The sequence below is a fragment of the Corvus hawaiiensis genome, chromosome Z (genome assembly GCF_020740725.1).
Source record: "Corvus hawaiiensis isolate bCorHaw1 chromosome Z, bCorHaw1.pri.cur, whole genome shotgun sequence".
In the NCBI taxonomy this organism is placed as follows: domain Eukaryota; kingdom Metazoa; phylum Chordata; class Aves; order Passeriformes; family Corvidae; genus Corvus; species Corvus hawaiiensis.
Window position 1 is genome coordinate 944,932 of NC_063255.1, and position 15,557 is coordinate 960,488.

General features: G+C 44.1%; 2 protein-coding genes across 11 annotated transcripts in view; one reads left to right on the forward strand and one right to left on the reverse strand.

Annotated features, from left to right (window-relative positions):
• The window catches only part of LOC125320304 (transcription factor 4-like), a 148,266-nt gene that overhangs the window by 71,435 nt on the left and 61,274 nt on the right, over positions 1–15,557 (forward strand). The gene's annotated exons all lie outside the window — the stretch shown is intronic.
• The window catches only part of LOC125320302 (transcription factor 4-like), a 51,425-nt gene continuing 38,024 nt past the window's right edge, over positions 2,157–15,557 (reverse strand). Inside the window, 6 exon segments of the mRNA XM_048292443.1 lie at positions 2,157–2,654; positions 4,576–4,717; positions 6,159–6,297; positions 6,299–6,389; positions 8,070–8,232; positions 10,942–11,077. Of these exon segments, the coding sequence (XP_048148400.1) occupies positions 2,339–2,654; positions 4,576–4,717; positions 6,159–6,297; positions 6,299–6,389; positions 8,070–8,232; positions 10,942–11,077 (987 nt within the window). The 3' untranslated portion in view covers positions 2,157–2,338.

The window sequence follows — 15,557 nt, forward strand, 5'->3', positions numbered from 1 at the left end:
AAAACCTCAAAAAAACCTCAAAACAACCACTAAAACCCCTCCAAAATTCAAAAAAAAATTCCCCAGAAATAAAAAAAATCCCAAAAAATCTCAAAAAAACCCCCCAAAACAACCCTCCAAAATTTCCAAAAAAATTCCCCGAAAATCTAAAAAAACCCCTAAAAAAAACCCCCAAAAATCCCCAAAAAATCTAAAAAAACCCCAAAAAAACCCTCAAAAAATCCCAAAAAAAATCCCAAAAAATCCCCCCAAAAATCCCAGAAAATCCCCCAAAAAAATCCCAGAAAAACCCCAAAAAAACCCTCAAAAAATCCCCAAAAATCCCCAAAAAATCCAGAAAAACCCCTAAAAATCCCCCAAAAAATCCCCAAAAAAATCTGAAAAAAAATCCCAAAAAATCCCCAAAAACCCCAAACCCCCCCAAAAACCCCCAAACATTCCAAAACCGCCCCAAAACCTCTCACCCCCCCCAGTCCTGGGCTAAATCTCTCCGATAGATTTTTCTCTGTTTATTTACAACATCTTCCTCCCCCTCCTCCCTCGGGAAGCTCCCGCTGCTTCCTCCCCCCCCTTCCTCTTCCTCTTCCTCCTCTTTCTCTTCCTCCTCCCCTTCCTCCTCCTCCCCTCTCCCCTTCCTCCTCCTCCTCTTTCCTCTTCCTCCTCCTCCTCTTCCTCCTCCTCCCTTCTTCCTCCTCCCCTTCCTCTTCCTCCTCCTCCCTTCCTCCTCCTCCTCCTCTTCCTCCTCCTCCTCCTCTTCCTCCTCCTCCCTTCCTCCTCCTCCTCCCCTTCCTCTCCTTCCTCCTCCTCCTCCTCGTTCTCTTCCTCCTCCTCCCCTCTCCCCTTCCTCCTCCTCCTCCTCCCCTTCCTCCTCCTCCCCTCTCCCCTTCCTCCTCCTCCCTTCCTCCTCCTCTTCCTCCTCCTCCCTTCCTCCTCCTCTCCCCTTCCTCTCCTTCCTCCTCCTCCTCCTCGTTCTCTTCCTCCTCCTCCCCTCTCCCCTTCCTCCTCCTCCTCCTCCCTTCCTCCTCCTCCCCTCTCCCCTTCCTCCTCCTCCTCTTTCCTCTTCCTCCTCTTCCTCCTCCTCTTCCTCCTCCTCTCCTTCTTCCTCCTCCCCTTCCTCTTCCTCCTCCTCCCTTCCTCCTCCTCCTCCTCTTCCTCCTCCTCCTCCTCTTCCTCCTCCTCCCTCTCCTCTTCCTTCTCCTCCCCTTCCTCCTCCTCCCCTCTCCTTCCTCCTCCTCTTCCTCGTCTTCTTCCTCCTCCCCCCTCCTCCCCTTCCTCTTCCTCCTTCTCCCCTTCCCTTCCTCCCCCTCCTCTTCCTCTCCTTCCTCCTCTTCCTCCTGCCCTTCCTCCTTCTCCTCCTCTTCCTCCCCTTCCTCCTCCTCTCTTCCTCCTCCTCCCCTCCCCCCTCCCATTCTCTGCTGGTTTCGCGGGAACGTCCCCCCTCCCCCACCCCCAAAGCACTCCGTTTTCCCGGGAAAAGTGCACAAAAAACGCTCAGTTTTCCCTCTTTTCCCCCCTTTTGGGGGTTTTTTCCCCCCTCCCCTCCACCCTCCCCTTCAAGAAGTACACTTTTTAGCATTATTGCAAAGTTTACCTTTTTTTTTTGTGGGTTTTTTTTTTTTGTGTGGTTTTGCAACTCGGAAAATCGTTTTGTTCTTTTTTCTCCTCAGCTTTAACAAATTCGGGGAATTTTTTGGGCGGCGGCGGCGTCGGGGTTTTTTTTGTTTTTTGTTGCTTTTCCTTTTTTTTTTTTTTTGTGGTGTTTGTGTGGTTTTTTTTTTTTTTTCCTTTTTTGTTTCTTGTTCCAAAAAGAAGAGAAAAAAAAGAAGAAAAAAAAAAGGAAATTTTCTCGCCCTTTTTCTTTTGTTTTCCCTTTTTTAAATTTTCTTTCCCCTTTTTTCCCCCATTTTTTTCCCTTCCCCTCCCTTTTTTTTTCCCCTTTTCCCCTTTTTTTCCTTTTTCCCCCATTTTTTTCCTTTTCCCCCTTTTTTTTCCCCCCTTTTTTCCCCTTTTTTCCCCCCTTTTTTTTCCTTTTCCCCCCTTTTTCCTTTTTCCCCCCCCTTCTTTTCCCTTTTTCCCCTTATTTTTCCTTTTTTTTTCTTTTTTTCTCCCCTTTTTTCCCTTCTTTCCCCCCTTTTTTTCCCCCTTTTTTTCTCCTTTTTTTCTCCTTTTTTTTTCTCTTTTTTTTCTCTTTTTTGCTCATTTTTTTTTTTTCTGTTTCTTTCTTATTTTGTTTTTTTAGGCACAAAAAATGCATCGGTCCCACAGTGTGGAGAAAGAAAAGATTGCCAGGCTCGGAATTCCGCGTCGGACATCCCGTGATATGTTCCAAGAAGAGTCCTCATCCCTCCCCAACACCAAAAAACCGAAAAAGTTCCTTTTTTTTTCCTTTTTCTTTCCTTTTTTTTTGTTGGTTTTTTTGTCGGTTTTTGTCGGTTTTTGTTGGTTTTTTGTTGGTTTTTTGTTGGTTTTTTCTCGTTTTCCCGTGGTTTCCTTTCGTTTTTCGTTGGTTTTCCCTTCGGGAATGCCGGAATCTGTCGCGTCTGGGATTCGGAATCGACTCAGACTTGTCGGACGGGTACGGAAGGGAAGGGCTCGGGATCGGGATCAGGACGGCGGAGAAGGAATTGGGCTCTCGGCTTTTCCGTGGAGAAATCCTATGGGAGCAGCAAGAGAATTCCCATTGGCTCAGGGCGATCCCAAAAAACGGCCCCGCCCCGGCCCCGGCGCTGTCGTGGCAGGGAAGGGCCCCAAAAGGGATTTGGGAGGGGTTGGGAGGTGTGGGCTGGATGGGCAAGGTCGATTCCGAGCCCAAGATCCATCCCTGAGATGGAACCCTAAGATTGAATCCCAATATCCAACCCCAATTCCAGCCCTAATATCCAACCCCAAGATCCATCCGAATATTTAATCCCAATATCCAACCCCAATTCCAGCCCTAATATCCAACCCCAATATCCAACCCCAATTCCAGCCCTAATATCCAACCCCAATATCCAACCCCAATTCCAGCCCTAATATCCAACCCCAAGATCCATCCCGAATATTTAATCCCAATATCCAACCCCAATTCCAGCCCTAATATCCAACCCCAATATCCAACCCCAATTCCAGCCCTAATATCCAACCCCAAGATCCATCCCGAATATTTAATCCCAATATCCAACCCCAATTCCAGCCCTAATATCCAACCCCCAATATCCAACCCCAATTCCAGCCCTAATATCCAACCCCAAGATCCAATCCCAATTCCAACCCCAATTCCAATCCCATTATCCATCCCTAATATCCAACCCCAATATCCAACCCCAATTCCAGCCCTAATATCCAACCCCAATATCCATCCCCAGCTCCAACCCAATTCCAATCCCATTATCCATCCCTAATATCCAACCCCAATATCCAACCCCAATTCCAGCCCTAATATCCACCCCAAGATCCATCCCGAATATTTAATCCCAATATCCAACCCCAAGATCCAGCCTGCTATTAATTCCCAATATCCAACTCTAATATTGAATCCGAATATCCAACCCCAATATCCAACCCCAATTCCAGCCCTAATATCCAACCCCAAGATCCAATCCCAATTCCAACCCCAATTCCAATCCCATTATCCAGCCCTAATATCCAAGCCCAATATCCATCCCCAGCTCCAACCCCAATTCCAATCCCATTATCCATCCCTAATATCCAACCCCAATTCCAGCCCTAATAGCCCACCCCAATATCCATCCCGAATATCCAACCCTAATATTGATTCCCAATATCCATCCCTGATATCCATCCCTAATATTTAATCCCAATATCCAACCCCAATTCCAGCCCTAATATCCAACCCCAATATCCAACTCTAATATTGAATCCGAATATCCAACCCCAATATCCAACCCCAATTCCAGCCCTAATATCCAACCCCAAGATCAATCCCAATTCCAACCCCAATTCCAATCCCATTATCCAGCCCTGATATCCAACCCCAATATCCATCCCCAGTTCCAACCCCAATTCCAATCCAATATCCATCCCTAATTTCCAACCCCAATATCCATCCCAAATATCCACCAGGAGGGATTTGGGATCCAGGAGGGATCTGGGGGTTCAGGAATGGGATCCAGGAATGGGGATGCAGGAGGAATTTGGGGGTTCAGGAATGGGGATCCAGGAGGGATTTGGGAATCCAGGAATGGGGATCCAGGAAGAATTTGAGGGTTCAGGAATGGGGATCCAGGAATGGGGATCCAGGAGGAATTTGGGGGTTTCAGGAATGGGGATCCAGGAATGGGGATCCAGGAGGAATTTGGGGTTTCAGGAATGGGGATCCAGGAAGAATTTGAGGGTCCAGGAATGGGGATCCAGGAATGGGGATCCGGGAGGAATTTGGGGTCCAGGAATGGGGATCCAGGAGGAATTTGGGGGTTCAGGAATGGGGATCCAGGAGGAATTTGGGATCCAGGAGGGATTTGGGGTTCAGGAATGAGGATCCAGGAATGGGGATCCAGGAAGAATTTGAGGGTCCAGGAATGGGGATCCAGGAGGAATTTGGGAACGGGAAAAAGGCGGGAATGGGGGCCGGACCTTTTTACATCTGTCCCATGTGAATTGGAGGCGTCGCCCATGCCGGGGTGGGGCCCTGCGAGCGAGAGCGGAGGAGGATCCGAGGAGACTTTCTCTTCTTCCCTCCTCTTGAGGCACGCCGCCTTGGGATTGAGATTCCGTTCTGTGGGACACAGCGAGGGGTTGTGTGGGGAAATGGAAAATTCCATGGAGAAATGGAAGAATTCCAGGGGGAAATGGAAAAATTCCGTGGGGAAATGGAAAAATTCCGTGGGGAAAAGGAGGAATTCCATGGGGGAAAGGAGGAATTCCATGGGGGAAAGGAGAATTCCATGGGGAAATTCCGTGGGGAAATGGAGGAATTCTGTGGGGGAAAGGAGAAATTCCATGGAGAAATGGAGGAATTCCGTGGGGAAATGGAAAAATTCCGTGGGGAAAAGGAGGAATTCCGTGGAGAACAGGAGATCCCCCCATGGAGAACAGCACCAATTCCATGGAGAACTTCACGTTCTCCATGGAGAACAGCAGAACCTCCATGGAGAACTTCCCCAACTCCATGGAGAACCAGAGAACTTCCATGGAGAAATAGAGAACTTCCATGGAGAACTTCCATGGAGAAAAGGAGAACCTCCATGGAGAACTTCCATGGAGAAAAGGAGAACTTCCATGGAGAACCCAAGAACCTCCATGGAGAACTTCACCAACTCCATGGAGAACAGAAGAACCTCCATGGAGAACAAGACATCTTCCATGGAGAACTTCACCAATTCCATGGAGAACCTCCAGGCAGAACAGCACCAACTCCATGGAGAAATGGAGAACTTCCATGGAGAACAGGAGAACCTCCATGGAGAACAGCATCAATTCCATGGAGAACTTCACCGACCCCATGGAGAAAAGGAGAACTTCCAATGGGGAACTTCCATGGAGAAATGGAGAACCTCCTTGGAGAACAAGACATCTCCCATGGAGAACTTCACCAACCCCATGGAGAACTTCACCAGCTCCATGGAGAACTTCCCCAACTCCATGGAGAACTTCACCAACCCCACGGAGAACTTCACGTTCTCCATGGAGAACAGGAGATCCCCCATGGAGAACAGCACCAATTCCATGGAGAACTTCACGTTCTCCATGGAGAACAGCAGAACCTCCAGGGAGAACAGCACCAACTCCATGGAGAAATGGAGAACTTCCATGGAGAACTTCCCCAACTCCATGGAGAAACGGAGAACTTCCATGGAGAACTTCCATGGAGAACAGGAGAACCTCCACACAGAACTTCACCAACTCCATGGAGAAAAGCAGAACTTCCATGGAGAACCTCCTTGGAGAACAAGACATCTTCATGGAGAACTTCACCAGCTCCATGGAGAACTTCCCCAACTCCATGGAGAAACGGAGAACTTCCACGGAGAACAGCAGAACCTTCATGGAGAACTTCACCAGCTCCATGGAGAACTTCACCAATTCCCTGGAGAACTTCCCCAACCCCACGCAGAACTCCACCAACCCCGCGCAGAACTTCCCGTTCTCCATGAAGAACAGCAGCACCTCCCTGGAGAACCTCCCCAGCCCAACCCCACCGCGGCTCCAGCACTGACCTCGGACCTGCTGCTCCAGGCTGAGGATGACGGCCACGGCCTGGTGCAGGATGAGCAGCTTGGTCTGCGGCTTGTCGCTCTTGAGGTGCAGCTGCACCATGCGGCCCAGCTCCTTGAAGGCCTCGTTGATGTCGCGCACAGCGCAGCCGCTCCCGCGCGTTGTTGGCCATCCTGCGCTCCTTCTCGCGCTCGGCTTTCTGCTCCGGCGTCAGGTCCTCGTCGTCGTTATTGCTGCGGGACATCAAAGGGCCCAGCGGCAATTCCCCGGTCAGACCGACCCCCAAAAAAAAAAAAAAAAAAAGCAACGGGAATTCGGCGCCGTTTCGGCGCCGTTGCGGGGTTTGGGTTTTTGTGGAACGCTGGGATTGCGCTCCCGGAGTTGCGACTCCGACCGTTCCGATCCCAACAGATTTTGGGATGGTGGCTCCGCTCCCTGGGTGATGATCCCAAGGGTTGGGGGTGGGAACGGTCGGAGGCGCCGCTTCCGCCGCTGGAATCTTGGAATCCGAGGGTTTGGAAGGAATTTTAGGATCGGCTCATCTCAATCCTTCCCTGATGTTCGGTTGTTCCAAACCCGACCTCGCACAATTCCCAAATGGATCAAATCCTATCAAAACCCTTCAAGAATTCCTTAAAGGCCACGCCGGGATTTTCCCAAATCCAAGCCGGGCACGTCCCAGAGCTCCAAGAAAAAAGCCGGAGCCTCCTTTAGCCGGGGAATGCAAATGCATCCGAATTCCAGCTAAAAAAGGGCGGGAAAAGAGGAACAACGGCCAAATCCCAGGATTTTTTGGGGAATTTTTGGGGATTTTTTTGAATTTTTTGGGGTTTTTTTGCGGGGATTTTTTTGGGTTTTTTTGGGGATTTTTTGCAATTTTTTTGGGATTTTTGGGGGAATTTTTTGGGATTTTTTGCAAATTTTTTGGGATTTTTTGGGGGATTTTTTGGGATTTTTTTGGGGTTTTTTTGGGATTTTTTGCAATTTTTTGGGGATTTTTTGGGGGATTTTTTGGGATTTTTTTGGGGATTTTTTTTGAAAATTTTTTGGGATTTTTTAGGATTTTTGGGGGATTTTTTGGAGATTTTGAATTTTCTTTGGATTTTTTTGGGATTTTTTGGAATTTTTTTGCGATTTTTTTGGCGATTTTTTAGGATTTTTTGGGGGCGGTTTTGTCATTTTTTTGCGATTTTTTTGGGGGATTTTTTTTGGATTTTTTTTGCAATTTTTTGGGAGGTTTTGGAGGATTTTTTGTGATTTATTTTGCGATTTTTTGTGATTTTTTTTGGATTTTTTGGGGATTTTTTTGCAAATTTTTGGGGGGATTTTTTTGCGATTTTTTTGGGGGATTTTTTGTGATTTTTTGGGGGGATTTTTTTGCGATTTTTTGGGGATTTTTTTGGGGATTCTTTTGGGATTTTTGGGGGGATTTTTTTGGGGTGATTCTTTTCGGGTTTTTTTTGGCAATTTTTTGGCGATTTTTTGTGATTTTTTTGCGATTTTTGGGGGGATTTTTTGTGATTTTTTTGGGGATTTTTGGGGGGATTTTTTTGGAGTTTTTTTGCGATTTTTTTGCGGATTTTTTTGCGATTTTTTGTGATTTTTTTGCGATTTTTTGTGGGATTTTTTGTGATTTTTTTGGGGATTTTTTGGGGGATTTTTTGGCGATTTTTTGTGATTTTTGGTGATTTTTTGGCGATTTTTTTGGAGTTTTTTCGTGATTTTTTTGCAATTTTTTGGCAATATTTTTGCGATTTTTTTGCCGATTTTTTTGCGGATTTTTTTGGGGGGAAATTTTTTTGGGGGGGGATTTTTTTTTTTTTTTGGAGCCTTTTTCGAATTGCCGCGCTTCCGTTCACTTCATCGAAATCCAAGAAGGAATTAAATGAAGCGACACTCCCGGCTCCCGTTACCTAGATCTTGACCTAGTAATGGATTTGATCTCCTTCTTGTCCTCCTCCAGCTTCTTGTCGTCGGCGCCTTTGGCGTCCTGCAGGTTCTCGTCGGCCTCGTCATCCGATTTGATCTCCGAGCTGCCCGACGACACGCTCTGCCCTTGGAGAGCGGCGGGAAGGGCTGCGGGAAGGATTCGGGAAGGATTCGGGAAGGATTCGGGAAAAGGGGTGAGGGAGATCAGCCTATGGATTCCATCCCATGGATCCCATGGATCCCATCCCATGGATCCCATCTCATGGATGCCACGGATCCCAGCCCATCACATGCATCCCAACCATCCTGTCCCATGGATCTCATAGATCCTATCCCATCCCATCCCATTGATCCCATGGATCCCATCCCATTGATCCTATCCCATCCCATTGATCCTATCCCTTCCCATAGATCCCATCCCATCCCCTGGATCCCATCATACCCATCCCATGGATTCTGTCCCATTGATCCCATCCCATTCCATGGATCCCATCCCATCACTCCCATCCCATTGATCCCATCCCATCCATCCCATGGATCCCATCCCATCGATCCCATCCCATTGATCCCATCCCATCCATCCCATGGATCCCATCCCATCACTCCCATCCCATTGATCCCATCCCATCCATCCCATGGATCCCATCCCATCGCTCCCATCCCATTGATCCCATCCCATCCATCCCATGGATCCCATCCCATGGATCCCATCCCATTGATCCCACCCCATCCATCCCATCCCATGGATCCCATCCCATCGATCCCATCCCATTCCATGGATCCCATCCCATCCCATCGCTCCCATCCCATCGATCCCATCCCATCCATCCCATGGATCCCATCCCATGGATCCCATCCCATTCCATGGATCCCATCCCATCCCATCACTCCCATCCCATTGATCCCATCCCATCCATCCCATGGATCCCATCCCATCGATCCCATCCCATTGATCCCATCCCATCCATCCCATGGATCCCATCCCATGGATCCCATCCCATTGATCCCACCCCATCCATCCCATCCCATGGATCCCATCCCATGGATCCCATCCCATCCCATGGATCCCATCCCATGGATCCCATCCCATCGCTCCCATCCCATTGATCCCATCCCATCCATCCCATGGATCCCATCCCATGGATCCCATCCCATTGATCCCACCCCATCCATCCCATCCCATGGATCCCATCCCATTCCATGGATCCCATCCCATCCCATCGCTCCCATCCCATTGATCCCATCCCATCCATCCCATGGATCCCATCCCATGGATCCCATCCCATTGATCCCACCCCATCCCATTGATCCCATCCCATCCCATGGATCCCATCCCATGGATCCCATCCCATGGATCCCATCCCATTGATCCCACCCCATCCATCCCATCCCATCCCATTGATCCCATCCCATCCCATGGATCCCATCGTATCCCATGGCTCCCATCCCATGGCTCCCATCCCATCCCACTGATCCCATCCCATCCCATTGATCCCATCCCATGGATCCCATCCCATTAATCCCATCCCATTGATCCCATCCCATGGATCCCATTGATCCCATCCCACCCCATGGCTCCCATCCCATCACATCCCATCCCATCCCATGGATCCCATCCCATCCCATGGCTCCCATCCCATCCCATGGATCTCATCCCATGGCTCTCATCCCATGGATCTCATCCCATGGATCCCATCCCATGGATCCCATCCCATCCCATGGATCTCATCCCATGGCTCTCATCCCATGGATCTCATCCCATGGATCCCATCCCATGGATCCCATTGATCCCATCCCACCCCATGGCTCCCATCCCATCACATCCCATCCCATCCCATGGCTCCCATCCCATCCCATGGCTCCCATCCCATCCCATGGATCTCATCCCATGGCTCTCATCCCATGGATCCCATCCCATGGATCCCATCCCATCCCATGGCTCCCATCCCATCCCATGGATCTCATCCCATGGATCTCATCCCATGGATCCCACCCCATCCATCCCATCCCATGGATCCCATCCCATCCCATGGATCCCATCCCATCCCATGGATCCCATCCATCCCATGGATCCCATCATATCCCATGGCTCCCATCCCATGGATTCCATCCCATCCCATCCCATCCCATCCCATCCCATCCCATCCCATCCCATCCCATCCCATCCCATCCCACTGATCCCATCATATCCCATGGCTCCCATCCCATGGATTCCATCCCATCCCATCCCATCCCATCCCATCCCATCCCATCCCATCCCATCCCATCCCATCCCATCCCACTGATCCCATTAATCCCATCCCATTGATCCCATCCCATCCCATCCCATGGATCCCATCGTATCCCATGGCTCCCATCCCATCCCATTGATCCCATCCCATCCCATCCCATTGATCCCATCCCATGGATCCCATCCCATTAATCCCATCCCATTAATCCCATCCCATCCATCCCATCCCATCCCATCCCATCCCATGGATCCCATCCCATGGATCCCATCCCATCCATCCCATCCATCCCATCCCATCCCATTGATCCCATCCCATCGATCCCATCCCATTAATCCCATCCCATCCCATCCCATCCCATGGATCCCATCCCATTAATCCCATCCCATCCCATGGATTCCATGGATCCCATTGATCCCACTGATCCCATCCCATGGCTCCCATGGCTCCCATCCCATCCCATCCCATCCATCCCATCCCATCCCATCCATCCCATGGCTCCCACCCCACAGACCCCACCCCACCTCACCCATCCCAATTCCCACCCCCCCCTTGCTCCAAGCCCCACCTTGTACCACCCCAGAACATTCCCAAACCCTCCCGGCTTCAGCACCGCCGCGACGCTCACCCCGGTAGGGATCCTGCGGCGGGTTCAGCTCCGGCGACGTCGCCGACTGCACCGGCAGCTGCGGCACCGGCACCTGGTTGGGCACCAGCGAGTGGCTGCCGCGGAGGCCGACGCCGTCCTCCCGGTGCGCTCCCACCTGCCGGGAGAGAGCCGGCTGAGCCCCAAATCCCGGGAAAACCCCGTGGCATCCCGTTCGGATCCTCCTCCTCCTCCTCCTCCTCGTCCTGTCCCGTTGCTTCCAGCCCCGGGCGCTGAGCGGGAGAATCCCGTGGGAATGGCGGAGCAGCCGGTGAGGGATGGGCGGCGAATGCCGGAGGGGAAGGGTCGGCGGTGCTCGGGGGGAATGGGGCCGAGAAAGGAGGAGGGGTTTGGGATCTGGGAGGGATTTCGGGGTTCAGGAGGGATTTGGGGATCTGGGAGGGATTTGGGGGTTCAGGAGGGATTTGGGGATCTGGAGGGATTTGGGATCCAGAAGGGATTTGGGGTTCAGGAGGGATTTGGGAATCTGGGAGGGATTTGGGGGCTCAGGAGGGATTTTGAATCCAGAAGGGATTTGGGGTTCAGGAGGGATTTGGGGATCTGGGAGGGATTTGGGGGCTCAGGAGGGATTTGGGATCCAGGAGGGATTTGGGGATCCAGGAGGGATTTGGGAATCTGGAAGGGATTTGGGGTTCAGGAGGGATTTGGGATCTGGGAGGGATTTGGGGTTCAGGAGGGATTTGGGGATCTGGGAGGGATTTGGGGGTTCAGGCATGAGGATCCAGGAGGAATTTGGGGGTCCAGGAATGAGGATCCAGGAGGAATTTGGGGGTCCAGGAGGGATTTGGGGGTTCAGGAGAGATTTGGGGGTTCAGGAGGGATTTGGGATCCAGGAGGAATTTGGGGATCCAGGAGGGATTTGGGGGTCCAGGAATGGGGATCCAGGAGGAATTTGGGGATCCAGGAATGGGGATCCAGGAGGAATTTGGGGATCCAGGAGGGATTTGGGGGTTCAGGAATGAGGATCCAGGAGGAATTTGGGATCCAGGAAGAATTTGGGGATCCGAGCCCGGCCGGAAACGGGATGGGAAAGGGAAGGAAGGGAGGGAGCGTTTCCATAGGGAAAATTCTGGGAATTTGGGAATGGGAGGGGTGGAGGAGGCGAGGAAGGAATGGGGGGAATGAGGGGGGAACGGAATAAAAGGGATTCCATGGGGTCAATTAATGAGATCAATTAATGGCATCAATTAATGAGATCAATTAATGGCATCAATGAATGGCATCAATGGAATGCAATGGAAGAAATGAAATGAGGGAAATGAAATGGAGGAATAAAATGGAGTAAAATCAAATTGATTAATAAAATTAAGCAATGAAATTGAAGAGAATGAAATCAATTAATAACATTAAGAAGTGGAATCGAAGGAAATGAAATCAATTAATAAAATTAAGAAGTGGAATCGAAGGAAATGAAATTAAGGAATAAAATGAAGCAATGAAATGGAGTAAAATAAAAGCAATTAATAAAATTAAGAAGTGAAATCGAAGGAAATGAAATCAATTAATAAAATTAAGAAGTGAAATCGAAGGAAATGAAATTAAGGAATAAAATGAAGCAATGAAATGGAGTAAAATAAAATGAAGGAATAAAATTAAGAAATGAAATAAAATAAAAATAAAATTAAGCAGTGAAATTGAAGGAAATAAAAGTAAGGAATAAAATTAATAAATAAAATAAAATCGATTAATAAAATTAAGGAATGAAATGGAGTAAAAATTAAGGAATAAAATGAAGAGATGAAATTGAATAAAATAAAATCAAGGAACAAAATTAAGAAATAAAATAAAATAAATTAATACAATTAAGAAATGAAATCGAAGAAAATAAATTAATACAATTAAGTAATTAAATAAAATAAAATTAATGAATAAAATAAATAAATAAAATAAAATGAATAGAATAAAGAGATTAAATTGAAGAAAATAAAATTAAGGAATAAAACTAATAAATAAAATAAAATTAAGAAACAAAATTGAAGAAAATAAAATTAATAAAATTAAGAAATGAAATGGAGTAAAATAAAATTAAGGAATAAAATCAAGAAATGAAATTGAAGAAAATAAAATCGAGGAACAAAATTAAGAAATAAAATAAAAGAAATTAATAAAATTAAGAAATGAAATGGAGTAAAATAAAAGTAAGGAATAAAATTAATAAAAGAAATTAATAAAATTAAGAAATGAAATGGAGTAAAATAAAAGTAAGGAATAAAGTTAATAAATAAAATAAAATAATAAAATTAAGAAATGAAATCGAAGGAAATAAAATTAAGAAACAAAATTAAGAAATAAAATAAAATAAATGAATAAAATTAATAAAGGAAATGGAGTAAAATAAATTGAAGGAATAAAATTAAGAAATGAAATTGAATAAAATAAAAGAAAGGAAGAAAATGAATAAATAAAATAAAATAAATTAATACAAGTAATACAGGAAATGGACAAAAATAAAAGAATCAAATTAATAAATGAAGTCAAAGAGAATAAAAATAATTAATTAAACAGCATCAAATGAATAAATAAAACAGAATGGAAGGAAGAGAAGAAGAAAAGAAATGAAATAGAACAAAATTTAAGTTAAATAGAGAAAATTAATTAAAAAAATAGGATAAAATGAAATGAATGACTAATTAAATAAATTAAATCGGATAAAATTAATTAATAACAAGAACTGGAATAAACAGAAGAAAACCCCTCGAGCTGAGCTGAAGAAAAAGGAAATGAAATGGAAAAAAGCAAAATCAAAGGAGAGGAATGGAACAAAATGAAATCCATTAATAAAGTGAAACAGATCAAATGAAATGAAATGAAATGAAATGAAATGAAATAAAATAAAATAGATGAACAAAATAGAATTCAATAAAATTGATGAATAAAATAGAATGAAAATAACAGTGCTGAATAAAATAGAATTAAATAAAACAGAACGAAATAAAATTGATGAATGAAACAGAATTAAATGAAATTGGTGACAAAAATAAAATTGATGACTAGAATAAAATAAAATTGATGAACAAAATAGAATAAAATCGATGAATCAAATAGAATTAAATAAAATAGAATAAAATAAAATAGAATTAAATAAAATAGAATTAAATAAAATAGAATAAAATAAAATAGAATGAAATAAAATAGAATGAAATAAAATAGAATTAAATAAAATGGAATTAAATAAAATAGAATAAAAGAGAATAGAATTAAATAGAGTAAAATAAAACCGATGAACAAAATAGAATGAAATAAAATTGGTGAATAAAAATAGAAACAGAATAAAATAAAATTAATAGAATTAAATAAAAGAAAATGAAATAAAATTGATGAATAAAATAGAATTAAATAGAATGAAATTGATGAATAAAAGAGAATAAAATAAAATTGATGGATAAAATAAAATTAAATAAAATTGGTGAACAAAATAGAATTAAATAAAATCGGTGAATAAAATAAAATTGATGAATAAAATGAAATAGAATTGATGAACAAAATAAAATTAAATAAAATCAATGAACAAAATAGAACTGAATAAAATTGATGAATGAAATAGAATGAAATAGAATAAAATAAAATTGATGAATAGAATAGAATAAAATAAAATCGATGAATAACATAGAATTAAACTGGTGACTAAAATAAAATCGATGAATGGAATAAAACAGAATTAAAGAAAATAGAATTAAATAAAATTGAGGAACAAAATGGAATTGAACAACATAGAATTAAAGAAAATAGAATTAAATAAAACTGATGGACAAGATAGAATTAAATAAAATCAATGAATAAAGGAATTAAATAGGACAGAATTAATCAAGCAAATCAAAAGCAATGAAATGAATTCCGAAATCAAATGGAATCAATGGAATAAAAAAGAGAAGAAAATGAAATGGAAGAAATAGAGGGAAAAGCCTAAAATGAGGGAGAATAAAAGAAACCCAACAAAAAGAGAATAAAAGGGAATCAATGAAAGGAAGAGAGGAAATAAAAACCTGGAAAAAATCAGATTAAATGGTATCAGTAGGATCAAAGAAATCAGAATAAATGGAGTCAATAGGATCAAAGCAATCAAATAAAATGGAATTGAAAAAATCAAATTAAATGGAGTCAATAGGATCAAAGGAATCAAATAAAATGGAATTGAAAAAATCAAATTAAATGGAATCAATAGGATCAAAGAAATCAAATTAAACAGAATGAAAGAAATCAAATTAAATGGAATCAATAGGATCAAAGCAATCAAATAAAATGGAATTGAAAAAATCAAATTAAATGGAATCAATAGGATCAAAGCAATCAAATTAAACAGAATGAAAGAAATCAAATTAAATGGAATCAATAGGATCAAAGAGATCAGATTAAACAGAATTAAAGAAATCAAATTAAATGGAATCAATAGGATCAAAGAAATCAAATTAAACAGAATGAAAGAAATCAAATTAAATGGAATCAATAGGATCAAAGAGATCAGATTAAACAGAATTAAAGAAATCAAATTAAATGGAATCAATAGGATCAAAGAAATCAAATTAAACAGAATGAAAGAAATCAAATTAAATGGAATCAATAGGATCAAAGAGATCAGA